Raw genomic sequence first — 23,881 nt, 5'->3', positions numbered from 1 at the left:
CAGTGAGGTGCCAGAGGACTCTAAAAGAGCTGTTTGCATGGCCAAAAATAAACTTAGTTAATAGGGCAAAAACTTCAGCTGAAGTAGCATTGAGCAGTGTTGCTTGTACACCAGTGTGCTCCAGTGTAATTGTATGGTGACATTCCTGGGCTGTTCTACACAGTATGTATTGCATATTCCTCTTTGGGAATTGTAAACACCTCCTTTTGGAAGATCTCATTTCCATTGCTTCCAAACTACCTGGGTCTTTAGACATTATAGTAGACATGTGTAATGTATTATTATTATTATTATTTTCTAAAATTGTAGAGTGGGGCAGTTTCTAGCAATACTTCAAATACACCACAATGATGAAACCAACCAGTTAAACTATCAACAACAGCAACATAGGAATACTAAAACCACAGGGTGCTTTCACTATTTTACTCCCAACTTCCTGGAACAAGAAGATTGTTTTTACTTGATGGTGGAATCCCATTAGACTCATCACCATCCGCCCTTCCAGGGTTGGGGAAGGACACTCCACAATTGAAGGGGTGTGTGCACAACAGAGAAGGCTCCTGTGTGTATTGGTATAAATGCCAGTTGCATGTGCCAAGCTGTAAAGTGGGTTTCAGCTGCAGTTTACTGAGTTTATGAACATTCAACTTGTGTTGCAGTCAACTGTCAATTATTCTCTTTATAACAAGAGTCCACTTAGGAGCAGTGGTGTCAACTGCACAAGTCTCTCACCTCCCACAGAATGGCTAGGGCTGTTGACGCCATACCTGATGGAAACTCCCTAGGGGCTCTTGGGAATCTGTTGGATTCAATTGGCTTCTTGGTATGGGTTGTTTCTAAGCCCACCACCCCTACAGAAAGGAACAGAACCAACCAGTGTCTTGGTAGCTTTCCCAGTCATTCTTTCCCCAATATTTCTACCTTATATTCCTGCAAATGCCCTCCTCTTCTTCAATATTTTGACTCTCCCTTGGTGTCCCTTACGCCTAGAACATCTCCCAGGACACCCATGTTCTTCCAACCTTTCTTCAAAGCCACCTCTTTCATCCTTCTTTTGGCTGACTACAACTTTGCCCCTCAGCCTCAGCTGAAATGAAGACCAAGCCCTCTTTGCTGCATCTGCTAATTCCGTCAGTGGCCTCTCCTACAGTTGGAATCTTAAGATAGGGCCAGTATGTCTTTGTTTATGTTAGCCTGAAAAGCTCCATGCATAGATAGACAGTGTTGCAAAATGACACAGCTCTGGCTCAGCCCCACTCCCCCATGTCTGTGGCGTGCAAGTTCTGTTTTGAGCAGATAACACTGAGCCATGAATCATAGAATTGTAAGGGACTCCAGCCCCCTGCAACTTGATTATATATGTCAGATGGCCATCCAACCTTTGCTTTAAAAACTCCAAGAAAGTAGGGTCCTCCACCTTTCATGGGTCCACTGTCGGAACAGCTCTTCCCAGCAGAAAGGTCTTCCTGATGTCAGAATCTCCTATTGTGTAACTTGAAGCCATTGTCAACATCCTTCTTAAATTGTGGTACCCAGAATTGGATACAGTATTCCAAGTGTGGTCTGACCAAGGTAGAAGAGAGTGGTACTATTATTTCTCTTGCTCTGGACACTATACTTCTGTTGATGCAGCCTAGAATAGCATTGGCTTTTGTTTTTTTGCTGTTGCATCACATGGTTGACTCATGTTATGTTTGTGGTCTACTAAACCTCTGGATCCTTTTCACATGTACTGCTGGCATGCGAGGTGTCCCCCATCTTATTCTTACATTTGTTCCTATTGCAATTCATTTTGTTAGTTGGGGCCCAGTTTTCCAGTCTCTTAAGATCATCTGGGATCCTGATTCTGTCTTCAGCGGCATTGGCTACCCCTCTCAGAATTCAATTTTTGGAAATTTAGCTTTTGTGTGTGTTGTATTTTCTTTGCTTCTTAAGGAACAAGGGGGGGGGGAGCAGTTTATAGCACTTAATAGTTGCAAAGTTCCATGCTGAAATGCATGACTGAGAGCCTGTGTGGAATAGTGCAGTGTTGGGTCCCCATATGTTGTTGGACTACAACTCCCATAATCTCTGACCACTGGCTAAACTGGCTGGGGATGATACGAGTTGTAGTCCAACAGCATGTGGGGACCCAAGGTTAGAGAGCACTCATGTAGTGGTTAGTGGGAGAAATGGGGGTTCAAATCCCCACTTGGCTATGAAGCACCCTCGGTAACCTTGCACTGCCTCTTAACTTAACCTACCTCGAAGGGTTGTTGTGGGGATTAAACGAGGAGGGAGAGAACCATGATGACCACCTTGAGCTCCTTGGAGAAAAAAGGTGGGATCAAAATGCAATTAAATAAATAACTCTTGGCACCTATTGAGCAATAAGAACAGCTGTCTTCATGGGTTGGTAGTGCCTGCTGGTCAGGCGTTTACAGTTGTTGGTTGGATTTCTACTGGGTTCTAATTTTCCTTCTCTCTTCTCCATAGGCATTTGTATCAAGTGCGGAAAGGGGGTATACGGGGCCAGCCAGGCTTGCCAGGCCATGGGGAACCTCTACCACACCAACTGCTTTACATGCTGCTCTTGTGGTAAGTCACGTGCTTTTATGGCCTCTTGCAAAAAATGTCTTAACTTGTGTCCCTGTTGGATTGTTAGGCCTGCCCCTTGGAGTGCCTTCACTGCGTGCATGGCATTTTGATAAATCAAAGGTATAAATGTGTAAAATGAAGACGAAATTTGGAATACTTGGGGGAATCTGCAGGTTATAATGGGTTGCAAAATTAGTGATGTTGTGATTTTACCAGAAGTGAGGTGACTGGTACTCTACTTAACTCACTGTCAGGGTGGATTTGATTTAAATCATAGTTTTCTACATAAAGACTAATTCTTGCTGGTATAACTTTAATATGCAAATAGATGAAGATTTTTAGAGTAACAACATTTCATATTAGTTTTTTTATCCCCAGTTTAATTGGTTAATCATTCATATTTGGACAACTTTTTTGTTGTACTTAGGAAGGAGAAAAATAATCATTACCTTAATAATAACAATTTAAATAGATTTATTAGATCCATTCCACTCCAAACAATCAGAAAAATATTGTTTCTATTCTATTCACTGAACTTCTTGAAACTTAGCACTGAAGGGGTTGATTCTGTATTCATAGGTTTGTAGAACAATAGGATTAAGGTCTTTTTCTCAACTTTTTCTCAACATTTTTGCTGTGAAGAAGAGGCATGTGATCTCTGCTGAGTCAAATTCAGTTTTGAGAACTCCAAAAGTAAACCAAGCATCTGTGATAATATCTTGTAGGCAGAGAAACTGCCCAATAATCTTACAAAAACCTCTGGAAGAGCATAAATGACATTGTGAATGGATTAATGGAATTTATTTACCAAAAAAATTAAACATATACAGCCTTATATAGTTAAAAACTAATCTTTATTTCATGATTGACTAACCTTTGGATGGTAATATATTTTCCTCAAAAAGCATTTTATTTTAAAAAAATCTGATTTAAATAAAAAAAATCTGATTTTTAAAATTTATTTTAAAAAAAACCATTGATTTTTATCCACCCTGCTCACTGTAGAGCAGAATACCTGTGGTGGTCAAATTTCAGCAGGAAAGTAATGCTTCATTTTTATTGCTATATTTCAAAAGTGTAGAGACAGGTTTCATTATATGCAGGGGTTACATTCCTGGCTATTGTGTGTATATATAAGCAAAATCGTGCAGAGCCAGAATGACTCATGGAACTCTACTTGTCTAAAGCAGGGGTCAGCAAACTTTTCCAGCATGGGGCCGGTCCACTGTCCCACAGACCTTGTGGGCGGCCGGACTATATTTTGGGGAAAAAAACAATGAATGAATTCCTGTGCCCCACAAATAAACCAGAGGTGCATTTTTAATAAAAGCACACATTCTACTCATGTCAAAACACCAGGCAGGCCCCACAAATAACCCAGAGGTGCATTTTAAATAAAAGGACACATTCTACTCATGTAAAAACACGGTGATTCCCTGACTGTCTACGGACCAGATTTAGAAGGCGATTGGGCCAGATCCGGCCCCCAGGCCTTAGTTTGCCTACCCATGGTCTAAAAGCCTGTGTTGAGCAGGCTTTGCTCCACATGCAAGACGGGGAGCTTTTTTCAACTGCCTTCCTTGCTTACCAGGAACTGGGAATGTTGTGCAGTAGCAAACTTTGGGCTCTCAAATTTCAGCAGTGCTCTGTGAGACCTTAAAATTTGGCTCTCTCCCTGCCCTCCCCCTTCTCATGCTCTATGCTACAGCATTGTTATAGCACCCCCTACAGTGCAGTACTCAGTGCGGCTTAACCAATCATTCTACCCTAAAACCGCCTCTGAGTTGCATGAGGCCTCTGGAAGGTCCTGCAAGCCTCCAACAAGGTCTTGTGAGATTTTGTGAGATCTCAGATGACCCTTCCAGGGGTTTTTCCTGTTCTTCTATCCCATTTATTTATTTTCCTGCTATCGGCATAAAACTGTGATCATGCATGTAAAGTCAACCTGAGATGAGATCTACCTGCCCAGATATTGGAGAATATTTAAGATGATAAGTGCCTTCTCAGGAGCAGCCTCTCAGTTTTGGAGTACCTTCTGTATTTTTATTTTCATGGGCCTTTTAAACTCTGTTTTCAAAATCGGTTGCATTTTGCTGGGTGGTTGCTAATGTAGTTGTATAACTTTGTAGGACTTGCATGGCTGCTTGTCATGGTTTGTAGACTTCTCTGATTTAAAATGACTATTTTTCCTTTTTATTGGAAAAACAATTTCAGAGTGGCATGCAATAAAACATAGCATATAAGCAACAAAATCAAAATCAAAATAAAATGGCATAAAACAAAGCAGATGTTTTAGTGTTAGTGCTTCTAATTTTTTTCATTTATTTATGTGGATTTGTTGGGGGGGGGTTGTTTGGTAAAAAGATTTAAAGAAGTTTTTTACAATTAAAAATCCATCCTCCCCCTCCTCATCTTGTTCATACAGTTTTACAGTGGTACCTCGGTTTACGAACTTAATCTGTTCCAGAAGTCTGTTCTTAAACCAAAGCCATTCTTGAACTGAGGCGCGCTTTCCCTAATGAGGCCTCCCATCGCCGGTGCCCTTCCACCGTTCAGCTTTCATTCATAGACTGTGGTAAAGTTCACTAACTGGAACACTTCTTCCAGTTTTGCAGAGTTTGTATACTAAATAGTACGTAAACAGGGCTCTTCTTAAACCGAGGTACCACTGTACATGGATTTTGTGATTTTTAACTTTTTTTAAGCATGTTTTTTTCATTAGCCATAGAGCTGTTGTTACTGAGAATGGATAAATGCCTAATGAGTGAGTGAGTGAGTGAGTGAGTGAATAAACAAATTAATAAATTGAGGCCACCTGTGCATATTGCCTCCTCCATACACGTCTCCCTAGTTTTGATCAGTGTGGCTTTGTGAACCTGGTGCGCTTCAGCTGTTTTGAACTAGAACTTCCATTAGCTCCAGTCACCATGACCATATAATGCTGAGGCTGGTGGGAGTTGTAGGACCTCTGCACATTCCAGGAGCACTGGGCTTACTCGTGTATATTTGGTGAGGGACTTAATCAAAATGTTATTGGAAGTCCTATATATAGTGTGTGGAAAAGCCAAAAGAATGACACACATTCCTCCTAGAGGAAAGAAAAATAAGGAAAGGGGCGAGTTTTCTGATACCTGAACAGTTGGCAGAAGCCAATAGTAGACCAATTGTTTGCCTAAGACGTTTGTGCTAGTGTTGTGTTTTGATTAGAGTATGGGATTTGGACTGGGGAGACTTGAGTTCAAATGCTCCTGCTCTGTCATGAACCCCACTAGATGATCTTGGGCCAGCCACTTTTTCAGCCTAGCCTACCTCACATGGTTGTTAGGAGGATAAAATGAGAGGGCATAGGGAGAGCCATGAACACCACCCTAAGCTCCATAGTGGAAGGAGAGGACATAAATTACCACATTTTAAAAGGCCCCGAGCAACCAGGTTGCTGAATTCTGTTTATTCTTGCCACAGGGTTTTGTAGTAAGAATTAACCTTGAACTGTTATGACTGCATTTTAACAGAAGTTGCAATCAGTTTATGCTGTCTCTGTTACAAGGAAACATTTTTGCTGTCTTTTATTGTTTTTAACTATTGTGTTGCATTTTTGATACCATAATATTTGCGAGCCTCCCAGAGAATGTTTGTCGACGGGCAGCCATATGAAACTTACTACTATATTTATTTGTTACTGGTTGGCTACAGAACTTTTTGTTTATAATGCCCTGGCATAATAGGGTCTGCTTGGGTGTGATTTCTGGCCCTTCTGTCTCCACATCCAACAATGCTGTGTTAACTGTTAATGAAAGGGTAGATGGAAAATACAAAAATTACCCAAGGGATTGGGTTCTTGCCCCCCTCCCCCCAGCATGACCTCCCACTTCCCACTGCCTTGATCATATATTTTTAACATTCCTGGGATGCCAAAAAAATCCCACATTATGTCAAGCAGTTGTGGGAACTGGAACCGATGTCTGGACGTGGCTGCAGCTGAGTGGCTGATCTGAGAGGCTGGCTTGGCGCAAGGCCTGCTCAAACAGCCACCCTTCCGCCTTCTCCATGAGTTAGCCCAAAGTTAGCTGCAGAGACTTCCCCATGGGGACCGCTGAAAGAGCACTCCTTGACCCTGGCTTTTGGCCTGAGCTCTGCATAGCAGTGTTTTTTACTTCTGTTCATTCTTGAATTCACAAAATGGAACAAATGGTTATTTCTGGCTTAATGTTTCAGAGGGCCACAGTCACCTTAAGAACATTCATTATACACCTTTAGGTGCCAGGCAAAAATGTTACTTTTTTTAACCAGGCCTTTGGTTGATCTGATTGACATCTTATACTCTCTTAAAATGTGGCTCTTTTGGGGAGGTGTTATTGGGTTATTGTTTTTATTTTAATTTTATATATTGTGATCTTTTCTGTGAACCGCCATGAGACTTCTGGGTATAGGGTGGCATATAAATTCAGTCAATAAAAAAACAAAAAAGAAAGCTGGTTAGCAGCGACATGATTGTAAAAGCACCACCACTTTCATTTTGTTTTTAAACTGTGTATCTGTTTGCCACCATGGACTCCTTGGGGAGGAAGGGCGGGGTATAAATTCAGTAAAAAAAGAATTTTAATAAGAGAAATATTTCACCCTGCCCCCCACCAACTTTCTAAGGGATGTTTTCCATATATATTTGGGCTGAGGAACCCCAAGTTTCTGTCACGCCATCCCTGCGTGTTTTTGAGGCTTCAGGGTGCCCACTCAGTTCATGTGGGGCCTAACTAGGCCTTTGGAGCATCACTGGCACTCCATATGAACTGAACAAGTAGCTCCACAATAGTAGGATTAGCAATTACAGTTGTACCTCTGCTTATGTATCCCTCTGGATATGTAAACTTCGGGATGTGAATGCGGCAAACCCAAAAGTATTTTTCCGGGTATCGATGCGCAGAAGCGGTCCTCCGGTTACGAATTCCTTGGTATGCAGCCAGACCTCCGGAACAGATCCCGTTCGCAACCAGAGGTACCGCTGTAGTTTCCAGTGTTTGCGGAACGTGCAGTTTGAGAGTTGCCATCCTAGAAGTGGGAGGGATGGCACTGTTTGAGATCTGTTGGACATGACAGCCTCTCAATGCAATTGCTCTGTATTCTGTTGCATTCGATCCTCCACCTCAATCCCAGAGATCCTCTGATGGGGCACTTTGGCCTGTGGGGTTCAGTTGGCCTTTGCTAGGGACTGAGCCTTTAGAGTAACAGTCCCTGCTGCCCTGTGGAACTCGCTGCCTGTAGAGATTTGTCAGGAACTGTCCCTCCCTTCTTTTTGAACGTGTGTACCACTTAGGCAGGACTTCTCAACATGAAGTTTTATTTAAACCAACCAATATCTACTGATGCTTTACCGATTGCTGGTATTTTAGTTATATTTTATTGATATTCATTAACTGATTTTATTGTATCTGGTAAGTCTCCTTGGAATTCTGTGAAAGAGCAGGTTGTAAATTTTCAAATTAATACAGTGGTACCTTTGTTTGCAAACAGTCTGGTTTGCATACGTTTTGGATTACAAACATGTCAAACCCAGAAGTGCGTATCCCGGTCTGCAAACTTTTTTGGGGGGATTACAACCCATTCCCGCCCCCCCGCCCCCCCCCCCCCCGATTACGAACAAATGTTTTTTGGAGGCCCCATTGGCGAAAGCACGCCTTGGGTTACAACCTGTTTTGGCTTACAAACGGACTTCCGGGACGGATTATGGTTGTAAACCAAGGTACCACTGTAAATACATTTTGGGCAGAATTCTGCCCTGTATGTGCTCAGAAAATGTTTCCTATTCAAAGCACTCATATTCAGCCTCCTCGTCCTGCTCATACACTTTCAAGTGCATTTTCAGAGGCCCAAGATCTAAAAACATGCTTTTCTTAAAATAACAATAAAAATAAATAATAGCTGAGCTGAGTTTCCCAAGAAGCTGAACTTGGGCCCAAGGCCATATTCTGTTGCCAACATACACTTGTTTGATAGTGTGCAATGCAGCCAACAGATTTCTAAAAGAAATTCTAACTGGTCGTACTTTGTCTCATGAATATAGATAAAATGTACAGCAAATAAAGTACATTTGAGGTACCTATCTACACGTACACAACATGGACACATTTCCCTAAACTTTGAATTGTGAGTGGCATTTCCTTTGTCCGTTTGGGATAATTTCACAAGCCTTTCATATCCTTAATTAAAATATTTGTGTCTTGCTACTGTCATAGGATGCCTCTCTTTAAAATTTTAAACTGTGCATTTAAAATGAAATCCGCTCTGTGTGTGTGTGTGTGTCTGTACAGAGAGGGGGCTGAAAAGTGGCAGTGCCTCCCTCTCCCATACTTAAATTGTCAGATTCCAGACTGGGGTGAAGTAGAATAGAGTGAGTCAGTGACCTCAGCCAAGAAGAATGTTGCTTATTTACGTAGAGCTCCTGCTATTTTACCAGCGAGCCTTTTATTATGCAAGGTCAATGTATGCCAGTTTCTGTATTTATTGGCTAAGTGAAGGCTTGCACATTTTGAGATTTGCATCCTAATAGTTTTAGTAACTAAATATATGCAAGCTCCCTGAAAAACAGCGCTGTGAGATTTTTGTTTTGTCTTGCCCCCATTTTCTGTGTTGGTATTTCTTTAAAGGATCTCGTGCAAATATTGGAGACACTCCTTCTACTGCAACAGGGTCCATTGGTGGGGCTTATGAGGGAAAAACTGTTGGTGGATTGTTCCCAGTCTTTGCAAAATTATTCCTGGGATTCAGCTGCCCTTGGAGCTTTATTTCATTTTGTTTTTAAGTAGCGACTTTGCCTCCAATTCCGTCTTTATTAGTTAGCGGCAAAGAATTCTAAAATATTTCAGTGTCTTTTGATGCATGGGGGGGCGGGAATGGATGGACGGACTGGAATGCAATCTGTTTTAGTCCAGAAAATGTGAGTGTTTGTACAACTTATACTCCAGACGTTTTTGCCCTCCATAACAAAAGGTCTTTTCAGCTTTTTCTGGCCTGTTAGTTGAAACTACAATTCCTTTTTAGAAAAAAAATAAAATAAAGGTATGTTTGTTCTCTCTGGAGTGGAGCCACTGGAACCTTAGCATAACAGAAAATTTATGTTTGGGGACCTGATCCTGCATTCCTCCAAGTCAAAAGGGAGTGCAGGTGCAAAAGGGATTCTGTGTTTGTGATCCCACTATGGAGAATATAAATTGGTGCAGCCAGACATGTGGTATCCACTTAGTGATTTGGGTTTCCAACACTGATGCAACCTGTGAATAGCAACTCCTGCCAAGGTGCAGTATCTCATTTTGAGAGGAATTTTGGCACAGAATTAATTCTCTCTCAGCCTTTGTTTTTGGTACTGGGGAGGTGTTTTTTTAAGGGCTGGTGGGTTGGGGAGTTGAACGTACAAGGACACTTGCTTCCTGCAGATATCTTGTTTGCAGGGGAGATCTCCCTGTTGACTGGTTCCTTCAGCTAGAGCTTAGCTTTCAAACTTCCTTACTTTTTGAATATTTCCCACCTTTTCCTGCCTTGGAATCCTTGCACGTTCTAGAACAGCCTCTGCCAACCCTTCAGATCAGCAGTAGGCAACCTAAGGCCCATGGGCCACAAGCGGCCCACAGGGGTCATTTAACTGGCCCACGAGCTGCCCCCAAACCGAGCCGCCTGCTCAACGAGTCCCCATGCACTGCACTAAACCGGCGTAGCGCAGGGACTCACTTCCGCGGCGCCGGAAATCACATCTGCGCAGATGCCAGAAATCGTGGGGGCGCGCGCAATCAGGCCCATGTAGGAATCTCTGCTGGAGTGAACCAGCCCAGGCGAGGTAAACCTTGCTGACCCCTGCTTCAGATGTTTTGAACTACCGCTTCCATCTGTTCTAAGAATCTGCTCAGCTCACATGAGGTGTTATAGGCCAGGCATCTCAACAGGGCAGTGTGTGTGCTGCCATTCCTCAGGAGCCCAGCAATACAATGTAATTATAGGTACAGACAGTGGCGTCGCTAGCCTCTGCGCTGCTGGGGGCGGCGGCAGCGCAGAGGCACCCCCCTGGGGGAGGGGCACAACGCGTGCGTCGTGACGTCATCGTGACGTCACGACGCACGTGTATGCAGAAAGGGGGGATTTCCCCCTTTCCGAGGCTTTTTTTCGGCAGGGGGTGGTGACCAGCGAGGAGGGGGTGACAAGCGTGCCCCCCCTCGCTGGTCGGCCCCCCCCCCGCCGAAAAAAGCGGGCAGAAAGCCTGGAAAAGAAGCAGAGCGGCGCTTAAACGCGCCTGCTCTGCTTCCTTTCCAGGCTTTCCCCGCCCCCCCCCCCGCGGTTTTTTTCGGCGGGGGGGTGACCAGCAAGGAGGGGGTGACAAGCGTGACCCCCCCTCGCTGGTCGGGCCCCCCCCGCCGAAAAAAAGCGGGCGGAAAGCCTGGAAAAGAAGCAGAGCGGCGTTTAAACGCGCCTGCTCTCCTTCCTTTCCAGGCTTTCCCCGCCCCCCCCCCCCGCGGTTTTTTCCGGCGGGGGGGTGACCAGCGAGGAGGGGGTGACAAGCGTGACACCCCCCCCTCGCTGGTCGGCCCCCCCCCCGCCGAAAAAAAGCAGCGGAAAGGGGAAAAGGAAGCAGAGCGGCGCTTAAACGCGCCTGCTCTGCTTCCTTTCCCGGCCCCCCCCCCCCGCGGTTTTTTTCGGCGGGGGGTGGTGACCAGCGATGAGGGGGGGACAAGCGCGACACCCCCCCTCGCTGGTCGACCCCCCCCTGCCGAAAAAAAGCGGCGGCAGCACCCCATCCGTGTGCTGCTGCTCCCGGGGTGACGGAGGGCGCAGCGCGCGTGGGAGTGGCGGGAGGGGTCGCCCCCACCCGCCGCTGCTCACCCTGTCACTGGGGGCGTACCGCCCCCACCGCCCCTCCCCAGCGACGCCCCTGGGTACAGAATTCAGCTTCTGGAGAATCTCTGCTTTCATTCTAATAAGCAAGTTTCTAGTCCTTATGGGCTGTAATGATACACAGTGATGGTCTGAGGTATTTGCTTCCTGCAATTAAACCCCAGTTCTCTAACCACCACCTAAGCCAGGGCTAACAGTTTTTTAAACTAACCAACCAACCCCAAATCTGACACATAAGAGAAAGAGGGAGTTTTGCCCTTCCAGACCTCAGACTTTATTAAGAGGCAGTGTGCATCTGCTGGATGAAAGAATGGGTGGAGATAAGAGATACCAACATTTTAGACTTAGAAGGTTTTGATCTATGCTTTGGATGGCATGCATATCTGCATTATGACATCAAGGTTGCCCAAAGGTTTCCAAAACCATGTCATAAGAAGTAGTACGTACATGGTTTGGCAGAGACACAAAGATCTTTTAGAGAGAAAACCCCCAAGATGGATATCACCAACTGAGGTGGTCTCCGTGAAAAGGTTGAACATGGACGAGAAGTGGGCCACCTTACAGAGTTTAGAGAAGGAGGATTTCACCTGGGGGGGAAAGAGAAGAGATTTTGGATCATACTGTAGATTGGTTTCAGTACTTTCAGGTGAATGAGTTATATAAAAGAGACAATAAGGAAAAGGTATTTGCAGAAATGAGTTCAGAATTTGAAAAAAAATGCAATAGGAAAGGATGATAAATTAATCTTGAAAATTTATAAACTGCTACTGGAGTGGGAGACCAAAGATGAGATGGTAAATGTGACAATGACAAAATGGCCCATAGATATTGGTTACAACGTAGAATTGTCCTCATTGGAAAAATTATGGGGGGAGACCATGAATTTCTCTGCCTGTTATCCTATTAAGGAAAACCTACAAAATATGATGTACTAGTGGTACTTGACACCCAGCAAATTAATGAAAATGTATAAAAAAGGTCTAATTTATGCTGGAAGTGCCAAGAGGTAGAGGGAACCCTGATCCACATGTGGTGGTTGTGTATATATGCTAGAGCAGTGTTTTTCAACCACTGTTCCGCGGCACACTAGTGTGCCGCGAGATGTTGCCTGGTGTGCCGTGGGAAAAATTGAAAAATTCAAGAGAATTACTTTATATATAGTCAATATAAGCACAGAGTTAAAAATTTAAACATTTTCTAATGGTGGTGTGCCTCGTGATTTTTTCCATGAAACAAGTGTGCCTTTGCCCAAAAAAGGTTGAAAAACACTGTGCTAGAGAGTAGCAACTCCTGATTTATCTCCCTCCCCTGTGAAGCCACCCAAAGGAGGTCTCCTCAGCCTTCCAGATCTGGAGAGATGCTTGAAAGGTTCCCTACAGAAGTCTCAAGTGTGGAATGAAGTTCGTTTGATTCTTTGTGTAAGGCATGGAATTTCCTTAGTCATCTTATGAAGGCTGTTAGGGCCGCAGTTTCCTGTCTGGCCTCACCCTGGAGGACCAGAGGCAACACAAGAATCCTCTTACTTTTCTTTCCCACACTCAAAAAAATGTTATTCCCGAGGTTAAAGGAGCAAGGAATGCTGGGAATATCCTCCCTATATGAACCATTACTGAAATACTTTGAATTCTGTCTGCTTCCTAAAAGGCTTACTCAGACACCCTTAAAATTCATGGGATTGAAAGCAAATACACTTACTTTGGAAGGAGAATGGAGTTTCATTCCCTCCTCCCACTACTTCCATGTTCAGATGTAGAAAGTTGGGAGGAGGAGAGGAAGAATCAGCAGAAACTAAAATTCTTGGTTGACATCCATCTGTCTCAGGAGACAATAGAGGAGTGCACCTTTGGAGATTAAGTCAAAGGTTGCTGTGCCTGTAGAGACTGATGTGGGAGAGACATGTTTTGTTGCAGCTGGGGCAAATGAAGGTGACCGGTTGTGCTGCTGCAGATGCACCATGTTCTTCCCACCGGTCATTTCTCCGCTGCTCACTGCTATAGATACACAGCTTGAATGTTTGCAGACAACAGCAGGGCTTGAATACAAGGGATTCTCGCATGGCAAGGTTGATGTTGCCAGCCTTCATGTCATGTTTGTATCACGGAGTTATTCTGCCAATGGGCCTGGTGTTCCCTGCGGAACATTTCCTTGGAGATCATGCCATCTTCCATTCTGTGAACATTACCAAGCAAGGGTAGATGTTGCTGAGACAAAAGAGTGTGAATATGTTGGGAATGTGGGCTTGGGAGAGCATATCTTTGTTTGAAATTCTGCCCTGCCATGTGATTCCCAAAATCCTCCTGAAGCATGTGGAAAGTGTTGGTGTTGCTCCTGGCTGTTTTAACAAGCCAACTCACTTCCATCAAGCAGCGGGCTCAACACACAAGCCTGGTAGACCTGTTTAAAGGGAAGGTTCCCTGAGCCTTAAACTTATTATTTATATTTCATCTTACTCTCCAAAGAGCTCAGGGTGGTGTGCATGGTTTCTCCTCTCCCCGATCAATCCCCACAACAGCCATGTGAGGTAGGTTAGGCCAGTGTTTTTCAACCACTGTTCCGCGGCACACTAGTGTGCCGCGAGATGTTGCCTGGTGTGCCGTGGGGAAAATTGAAAAATTACTTTATATATAGTCAATATAGGCACAGAGTTAAATTTTTTAACATTTTCTAATGGTGGTGTGCCTCGTGATTTTTTTCATGAAACAAGTGTGCCTTTTCCCAAAAAAGGTTGAAAAACACTGGGTTAGGCTAAGAGGCAATGACTGGCCTAAGACTACCAGTGAGTTTCGTAGCTGAGTGGGGATTTAACCCTGGGCTCACAGGTCCTAGTTTGACACTTCAGCCACTACACCACACTAGGGGTACCCTAAGTCATCCTAAAGCTGGGGCCCTCCAGATGTTTTTGCGTTTACTGCTGCACTGCATCTTGGTGAAAGGAGAGTGGGACTGCTTTGTTGCTGCAGATGTGATTTGGAATGTGGGTCCTTCGGTTGTTCAACCACTGAGGAATGCTTCTAGCCTTCCAGATGATAAACTCTTGAGTCCCCAACGGGGCAGCTATAGCCTTAGTCCCATGCCTAATAAGTACACATTTTTGCCCATTAATAAGGTGTTGTATGTGATAAGCAACTCGGGATTTACCTAACAGCACACTGAATGCCTTTTAAAAACACTTCTTAATAGTCCTATAAGGATCCCTCTTTCTGTGTGCCAGTCTTGAATGGAATTTTGCAGCCTGGCATTGCAAAATGAGCCATTGTTCTCCAAGTGCATGGGCAGGTGTGAAATGGAGAGCCACATCCTGGGCATTTCTGAAAACTAGTCCAACCAGGTTGCTGTGCCAGAGGGTTCTATCCAGGTAAAACCACAAGAGGAGGAAGGAAGGAAGCCTTGTGTCAGGGAAATACTCCTGAGGTGAGGGCTCCAAGAAAATCCTGCTGCAAAGAATAAGGGAAAATGTATTTCAAATTGTGACACTATGTCCCTGCTGCAGGTTTGTGGCATCTGCTTTGTATATGAGACTGCTGCAGGTTTGTGGCATCTGCTTTGTTGTTGTTGTTCAGTCGTTCAGTCGTGTCCGACTCTTCGTGACCCCATGGACCAGATCACGCCAGGCACGCCTATCCTTCACTGCCTCTCGCAGTTTGGCCAAACTCATGTTAGTAGCTTCGAGAACACTGGCATCTGCTTTATAAAGAGGCAATTCTGTAGTTGTAGAAATTCCTGCTGAAATTTACCACTTTCACAGGATTCCTGACAGATTTAGGCTCTGATACTGGCAGGCAGTGTATTGTGACAAGGAATTGTTTTGAGATCCTTGAAGATACACTTATAAATACTTGCTCACCTATGATAAGACCCTTGCCAAGGCACACAGTCATGGAGGCTATTGTGCACTGGAAGCGTCAATCTGGCTTTCAACCATCCCATCCGGCTGCCACAGCAAACTAGAAAAAGCTATTCTGAGTGAAACCTTTTGTGGACTTGTTTCCAGGGCTACTTCAAGTATTGAGACCAACCTGCTGAACTTCTTCTCTAAAACTGAATTTGACACCTGGAGGCTTTAGGACAGTACGAAGTACCCACCATCCTACTATCTAGGGTGTCTCATGCAAATTGAGAAAATCTGCATTAATGTACTTCATATATGTGTGCTTCATACAATTTGCTGATGAATTGCTCTAGCATCCTTCTGTGGAGGGCCATTTTACTTCACTTTTTTAAAGTTTTCAATGCTTTATTGTTCATTTTCACTTCTTTACAACACAATCTTACATTTCCTGTTATCAACAAATCAAAAATATCATAAAACATACCAAAAAATGTATCAACTTTCAAAGAAGTTAAGTTTCTTCATGAACGTTTGACTTCCCGTCCTATCTATATCTTTTTCCTTATTAATAAATCTGTTACTTAAACTTGTCTGATTTATTATCAATAAAGTATTTCTGTTTTTGTCTACTTTTTCATAACGTATGTTATCTACAGAAATTACTCAAAGGCCACTACCGTATTTAAACTGCAGCAAGTATTTTTAAAAATATCCCGTAAAAGGTTCCCAGTTTGAAACGACCTCTTGCTTAGGTTTCTCTTTGATCCTTTTTGAGAGATAAGGTAGCTCAGCGTATTCATCAGCTTCATTAACCAATCCGAACTAGTAGGTACCTCTTCACTTTTCCAGTGCATGGCTATGAGAACCCTCGCAGCAGCGGTGGCATATAAAAAGATTTTTCTTATATTTTTAGGGATGTCCAAACCTGTGATGCCAAGTAAAAATGATTCTGGTTTTTTAAGAAAGTTCACTTTCAACATTTTTTTAAGTTCAAGATAAATATCATTCCAGAATGGCCTAATCTTTTTCCATGTCCACCACATGTGAAATGTAGTACCACCTGGTTCTCCACACCTCCAGCATGTATTTGGGAGGTTTTTTAAAATACATTTTAACAAGTTTGCAGGGAGTAAAGTGCCAGCGATATAGCATCTTTTGGTGAATCTCCTTTATAGTACAGTATAACAAGCGGTAAATCTCCAATTTACCTTCCAAAGCTCTTCCCATTGGGACATCTGTATTTTATAGCTGAGGTCTTGGGCCCATTTAATCATAGATGATTTAACCTCCTCCTCCTTGACTTCCGAGACTTTTACTCCCCCCCCCAGGTGTTGGAGTTTAGTGGGGATTTCTTGATACTAGAGAGCCAGTGTGGTGTAGTGGTTAAGAGTGGTAGGCTCGTAATCTGGTGAACCCGGTTCGCGTCTCCACTCCTCCACATGCAGCTGCTGGGTGACCTTGGGCTAGTCACACTTCTTTGAAGTCTCTCAGCCCCACTCACCTCACAGAGTGTTTGTTGTGGGGAAGGAAGGGAAAGGAGAATGTTAGCTACTTTGAGACTCCTTCGGGTAGTGATAAAGCGGGATATCAAATCCAAACTCTTCTTCTTCTTCCTCTTGGAAGACACTCAGAAAAGTATTGAAGGTTATAGAAAAGTGAGGGAAATGGAATCAGGGCAGGGTGGTCTAGGAACCCAGGGCATGTTTTGGAAAGCCTGACCACAACAATTCTCTGTTTTCAGTTATGCATGGTTTTTTATAAGCAAAAACCAACAACTTACATTCTCAGATTTTTCTCTGAATCCCACGTGGGTTAGAAACTTTCTTTGTAGGAAGAGAGCATAAAGAACCTGCCAATTTCCTAAAAAGACTGCATACTTGCTGCTCCACCACACTGATATGGCCTTGGAGATTTCCATATGCCTTAATCATGGACATCAGCAAATACCTATTTTGCACCAGAAGAGTCAGCAGCAAACTCTACCTCTTCTCTTTACCTGTGCTGTTATGGATTAAAATACTTTTTATTATTGCCAACATGTACCTAAATGTACAATGAATGGAATAGGTGTCTTCAGCTTCAATTCCAAAAGTTTTAAAGTAAAAATCCACTGGCAGAAATACTTGTTCTGTCTTGTTTCTTAGATGCCTTAATTTTAGTCAACTGCATGAATTCCTTTTAGGCAAAAGGATTGGCTGAGACAGAATTTGCCAACCTGGTGCCCTCCAGATGTTTTGGAATATCTGGACGGTGGCAGGTTGGCAAGGGCTGGGTTGTTTCCCCTCCCTTCTCATCAAGGGAGAATGTTCATTCAGAGATTCTGACTTTGGGTTTTTCTTTTTTTATCCAGAATGTATGAGCATCCACAAATTGAAGCTGTAGAAAGAAGGGAGAATCTCCTTCTACATCCTTGCCCCATTCTTCCTCCCCTTCTGACCAATCCCACCAAGATGTCTCCATGGGACTCCTGGCAACCACCCCTAGCTAAGCAGCTGTAGTCCAAAACATCTGGAGGGTGTCAGGTTGGGGAAGGTTGGCATAAGTGTACAAAGATGGGTCCCTGGCTCCAAGGAGCTGCTTGAACCCTAATGTCAACGGTGGGAGAGGATGCAAACACTGAGACTTCTCATCAGAAGTTTAATTTACTCCCTGTGCCAAAGCCCAAGCATCTGACAAATGTCTGAATTCTCTCTTGATTGTGAAAAGAAGATCTGGGGTGTCCATGGTTCTTCCAAGTTAATGCCTGATACAAGCATGTCACCTTTGTGCATTAAAAAACAAAACCAAACAGGTTACTTCCCCATCCTACCTCAAAATTTCTCTCTCTCTCTCTCTCTCTCTCTTTCTTTCTTTCTTTTACCATTGACTTGCAGGTTAGCTCTTGCTCACTACTGGCCTCCATCTGGGTGTAGATTCTGAACAAGCTAGTACAAGCTGTTCGTGCTGAAGGGCATGGCAGAGCCTGGGAAAAGGAGCCATTTTTAAGTGAGCGAGAGGGATGCCAAAGCCAGCCCTTCCATCTCCCTTCTCCCCCCTGCCCCTGAAAATAGTCTTTGATGTAGCCCAAATTCCAGCGGCTTCTGTGATAGTTGGCAGAGGATTGCAGAGTACAAGATGACAACAAAAAGCTTTTGGAAGCTGTTGCACTTGGATGCAAAATTAGGGCTTCTGTGTCATCTCAAGAAAGGGGGGGGGGGAGAGAAGCCCTCCTTTCCTGCCTCCCTTGCTTGTGGTGGGTGTTGGAGAAAGGGGGCAGTTGCAGGCCCAGAAGCTTTTCTGTGTCTTTCTAAAGTTCAGGCTCAGGACCAGTTGCATAGCTTAGGATGTTTTAGATTATGTGTATTTTGGGTTTTAGTTTACCCATCCACTGTTTCTGTTGTTTGTCTTGAAATTATTATTATTTAATCCAGCAACAAAAATTTGCAAAACAACTAATAAAAAAACCCAAGCCTCTCTCTGAGGCATGTGAGCAGAAGTGTCCTTGGAAGATCTTACCTTCGTGTTATGTTGTATTGATCATTAGCCATTGCAGATTACTGAAGTGTCTCTCCAATACCTGAGAAAGATAAAAAGGAAAGCATAGATCGAGACCAAGGTCCCCTGTATGTTGACCCTTTCTCCATATTTTGATATCACAGTTGTATTTATCTGAAATTTTTCAAGTGTGCAAAATCTTTACCAACACTTTGTAAGCGCAGTCATTTTGAAAGTGTCTTGTTTTAAATCTTTGAAAAAAGCAGAGTTTGGCTGGGATTGTATTCATTATGCTCTTAAGCAGTTTTGCAAAACAGCACATTTTTTTTGAGAAATACAAAACATTTCTGCAGAAAAATGCAGAAACCCCGCATCATCACTACTAATAACACCAATATCTTTCAAGGATGTGTTCATACTGAGAGATATCTCTGTGTGACACTGCAATAAGGGGGTGAGTGAACAGGCTCCTTCACTAATGCATTAATCCCCAAATAAGCAGTGATTTAAACCCAAATAAATGGACTTCATCATTTCCTAGATCTGGGGTTCCTAATGTGACACCCGTTGTCATCCCAATGCCCTCAAGAGCTTGTTACCTGCCAAGGGCCCTGCTGCATCCCAATATTTATTTCTAAAATTGAGTGAGTGTTTTGCATGTTAGATTGGAAATTTTGTTTTGGAGATGGGGAGGGGCCTGCTTTCCCCCCTGTGTTTTACTTGTAATATGTATATGAATGGTTTTGCCTGTTTTTCTTTTTCTTTGGTGGTGGTGGAGGGAGGTCTGAGCATTACCCATTTATTTTCTATGTAATGGGTACTTAGTTGCACCCACAAAAGTTTCTTCGATGTCAAAATATGCTCCTGGGCCCAAAAAGGTTGGGGGGCCCTGCCCTAGATGAATGGAAGTGCCCCATGGGTACCACTGAAGCAGTGACATTGAATTAATTATCTCTGCAGTTGCACTAATTGGGGCTTTCTTCCTAAGATACTCTAGAGAATGTCATCCATAAAACTGTCACCCATCTCCATTTCTGTTCCTTATTTTTAACAACTCCTAAGTTGGGGTATTATGGCTCTGACTGTGCAATATTTTTAACAGGAAGAAGATTACGAGGGAAAGCCTTCTACAACGTCAATGGAAAAGTCTACTGTGAAGAAGACTTCCTAGTAAGTAAGATTTTAGGGTTTCTGTGTCTTTTTTGGCAGTGGGGGAGCAGGGGAGGGAAATGACAAAATATGGCAGCCCTCAGCTCAGACACCTGTGGTTAGGAGGGTGGATGCCAGTCATAACAAAAGGGGAGGCCTGTGAAACTTCCGTTTGTCTGTCATCACTGAGCCCCAACGGTGGGGAGCTTAGCACAAGCAAAGGAAAACTTGCAGATTGACAGATGAGTAACCGTTTTATTTAAGCAGCAATTATGGTATATACAGAAAAGCAAACAATAATGACAAGAATTCCAGAATCTGGCGAGTAGGCGTCTCTCATCGATGATGCAACATCCTCACATCTGCCATCCTGACCTTGGGCTAGTCCAACAACCTCTCCCTTGGAATGTCTTCTCCCTCTGTTTCATTCCGGGTTTCAGCATTTTGGGGGCCCTCAGGCACTATACCTTCAGTGCAAGATGAGAGGTGTACAGATAATTCTCGTAAGGCTGCACCTGATCTTCTTGAATACTATTTTGCAAAGTGGGAATGGGAGAGCAGTGGGCCCTCTGCTGGTCTTGGGGGGCCCTGGGAAATGCCCAGCCTCGCCATCCTCCGGCACCAGCCCTACTCTCTTTATAGACCACATGATTGGTGAATATTATCTTTCTCCTGTCACAGAACATGGGCTGAATCAACTGCATGGTAAATAAGACCTATCAACTTTTAGGAGATGTGTGTTGTACAACCATTAATGGATTTTGTGTTTATGATAATTGCTGCTGCTCTTTTGGGCTGAATTGTGCTTGTGTCCCTCGTAACTCTTGGCCTTCTGGTGGATTATTAATGCAGAAACAAACAGATAACTTGGAGCACAAAGATTGTTTGTCTTGCTTCTTGGCTTTGGTGTCTGCAAACAGTCTATGACTGCATGTCGCCCTCATCCTGCTTCCAGCTTTTGGGATGGTGGCTGTATTAGGGTGCTGCAAAGGTGTTTGAGATATCAGGTGGGCAGTGCAGAGCAGGCAGATGGAAAACAAGCCAAGCTTTGCTAAAAGAAGCTGCTGTTTCGTTGAATGTGGAACAACTCATTAGCTTAGTGTTACATATGAACGTGGCTGCTATTGCCTGTTGTGGCTGCTTAGGCAGTTGGACCAGGCCTGGCATTCAGCAAGGGAACCATTCCTTCATTAGAGAGGGAAAAGAATCCCATCTGCCTTCTGCTCTCATAAATAATCCCAACTAGACATTCTTCCTCCATTTTGTCGATAAATTGCAGCGTAATTAGAGGCAAAGGAAATATGGCTTGCTATTTTTAATCAGGAACAACTTGGGTGCTCTCCACCCACTTGCCTTTAAATACCAGGTTAAAGAAAAGCCAAATAGCTCACTGTTGATACTGGCAAAAGATTGAGGAGATGTTTTCCACACTGCACTGAAGCAGACAGAGTGTCTGGCAGTGAGGTCCATGGCAGGAGCTGGAGGACTAGAGCTCATTACCAGGCTTTCATGATGCTAGGGATAAAAGCTGCACCTCATTTACATTTTAAGTTGTCAGTACAGTCTGAGAGATGTAGTCAGCCAATTATAAGTTGGGCTTGGAAGCTGTGAGATTGGAAATATCTACAGAATTGGAGCTTCAATAAACTCTCTTGCCATTGGTCCATCACAAGTGGGACCTGCAACAGAATGTTGCAGCGTGGACTTCAGGGTGCCAGCCACGTCCCTTTCCAGACCACTCCCATTCCCCACCCAATGGTGGGTGTCCCATTGTTTTTTCCGTCTCCTAAAGTTGTATGTCTGGAAACATTGGAGTTCCCCAAAGCCTACTGATACATTCCTTCTGTATATTTTGGCTGCCTGAGGATCAGCATTTGGTGAATTGAGTTCTCTGTTACTATGTAGATTGTTCTGTAGTATGCTTTGGTATCCTAGTAGTCTCATATATTACAGTGGTACCTCAGGTTACAAACACCTCGGATTACAGACTCCGCTAACCTGGAAGTAGTACCTCGGGTTAACAACTTTACCTCAGGATGAGAACAGAAATTGCGTGCTGGCAGCACGGTGGCAGCGGAAGGCTGCATTAGCTAAAGTGGTACCTCAGATTAAGAACGGACCTCCGGATTTTTTTCTTCATGGTTCTAGAGAAGAGTCAGGAAATACCTGGGGCCACATTGGTTGCAAAGTCTCAAAAACGAAATAATGTTTTTTTGGCATGGCTTCAGGTAGTGAATGACTGTTAAGTAGCTCATGAGTAAGACCTGGCAAACCTGGGTTCAAATCCCCCTCCAGCTGTGAAGCATACTGGGTCACTTTGGGCCAGCCACTGTCTCTCAACCTAACCTGCCTCACAGGGTTGTTGTTGTGAGGATAAAATGGAGAGAGGGAGAAGTGTATTTGCCGCCTTGAGATCTTTGGAGAAAAGATGGGATATGGGTGTAATAATAAATAAAGCAAATATGTCCCTGTCCAGGAAGTATAAGAAGCGCAGCAAAATTCAACAAGCAGCGTCCACTCCAGCTCTTGGAGGAAGTATGCCAACATACCTCTTTGGCTTTTTGTAAGTCACATCCCAGCCGTGCAGGATTGAGTGTGCTTGGTGGCTGTGCAGCCCACATTGTCCACTTTTTCATAGAGCTGTCCTTTGATGACAAAATACACACTTGACCACCAGACAACTTTTTTGAAATGGACCCGAGAATAGACAGCCCCCCCCCAAAAGGCTCAAATCTAAACTTAGGCACCTCTTCCTTGCATCATCCTGTTTCGGATGAGCCTCCATAGCACACCTGTCTCTTTCTCCCAAACTCCATAAGAAACAGCCCTTCTTAACCTTAAGTGCTGTGTGGTTTCTTTAGAGTCTGCTCTTTCTTACGTCTCTTCTTGCCTAAGTACCCTTGCCCTTTTCCTCAAGACGAGTCCACTCCTTGCTCTGTGTCCTCCTTGCAGGCCTGTGCAGAGCTTGTCTGAGGCTGGGGTGGAAATCTTGTTAGAATAAAGTTATAAACTCAAAACAAAAAACTAGCTAGCCCCTTTTGGCCACCCCTTCCTAGCCATCTTAACCTTCTGAGGCTCAAGGCAAGTGTACTTGGATTCCCACCCCCACCCCCACCCCACAGGCCTGCCTCCTTGTCTTGGGGCCCCCTGCGTCTTGGCATCTCTACATTATGGGAGCAATTCCTGGTCTTAGCCTGTCCTTGTGTGAGGTTTTGTTGTTGTTCAGTCGTTCAGTCGTGTCCGACTCTTCGTGACCCCATGGACCAGATCACGCCAGGCACGCCTATCCTTCACTGCCTCTCGCAGTTTGGCCAAACTCATGTTAGTAGCTTCGAGAACACTGTCCAACCATCTCATCCTCTGTCGTCCCCTTCTCCTTGTGCCCTCCATCTTTCCCAACATCAGGGTCTTTTCTAGGGAGTCTTCTCTTCTCATAAGGTGGTCATGAGGTGAGGTTTTAGCTGCAGTCAAACTGGCAACTTTCCCTTCCCTCACAGAAGTTGGACTGCAAAACACTTAGCTTCATAAGCAACTGAACAATTCATGCCATCCATCCAGCTCATTGTCATTCTTCATCGCAAGCACACCTATAGCTAAATTCCACACCAGCAGTTCACTACTTTCCTGGCTCCTCCCATGTGATGTCAATTCTCTTAAAGTTATATTAGGAGTTATGGGAAGGAGCTACAGGCAAATAGCAGCCGCACCCCTCTTAACATCATCATCATCATCATTAATCAATTGTTTCAAGACAACAAATACATCAAAAGCAATTAAAATCCATAAAAGTAGCTAATGCATTTAAAACAATACAAAACACAAACTCATGCAAAAACCCCTTTATCCAGCTCGGATCACCTGGAAGATTGTATGAATAGTTTCTCTCTGTCCCTCTACTCTTCATCCTTACATACGTCAACATTCCTTTTAAAGTTATAGTGGATGCAGGAAAGAACATGCTTGACTGTGAAGTTTAGG

General features: G+C 43.9%; 1 protein-coding gene and 1 long non-coding RNA gene across 6 annotated transcripts in view; one reads left to right on the top strand and one right to left on the bottom strand.

The window, feature by feature from the left end:
* WTIP (WT1 interacting protein) overlaps positions 1-23,881 on the top strand; it is a 60,971-nt gene that overhangs the window by 19,021 nt on the left and 18,069 nt on the right. For 2 of the 5 annotated variants that reach the window (XR_004427162.1, XM_033157385.1), the window contains exons 2-3: positions 2,476-2,577; positions 19,857-19,924. Coding sequence is in view for 2 of the 5 variants with exons in the window: in XM_033157385.1 (XP_033013276.1) it covers positions 2,476-2,577; positions 19,857-19,924 (170 nt within the window). In the remaining 3 variants the exon portion in view is untranslated. Of the gene's footprint in view, positions 1-2,475; positions 2,578-19,855; positions 19,929-23,881 lie in introns of those variants that run through there. The other 3 variants (XR_004427163.1, XM_033157386.1, XM_033157387.1) reach the window with 3 other exon arrangements.
* On the bottom strand, positions 18,129-21,614 carry LOC117051211. Its single transcript, XR_004427164.1, has 3 exons — positions 21,295-21,614; positions 18,776-18,836; positions 18,129-18,242 (listed from the first exon to the last, which is right to left on the bottom strand). It is a non-coding gene; the product is annotated as an uncharacterized LOC117051211 (long non-coding RNA).

This window comes from Lacerta agilis, chromosome 8 (assembly GCF_009819535.1).
Source record: "Lacerta agilis isolate rLacAgi1 chromosome 8, rLacAgi1.pri, whole genome shotgun sequence".
Taxonomy (NCBI): domain Eukaryota; kingdom Metazoa; phylum Chordata; class Lepidosauria; order Squamata; family Lacertidae; genus Lacerta; species Lacerta agilis.
This window is presented reverse-complemented; position numbering and strand designations above follow the sequence as displayed.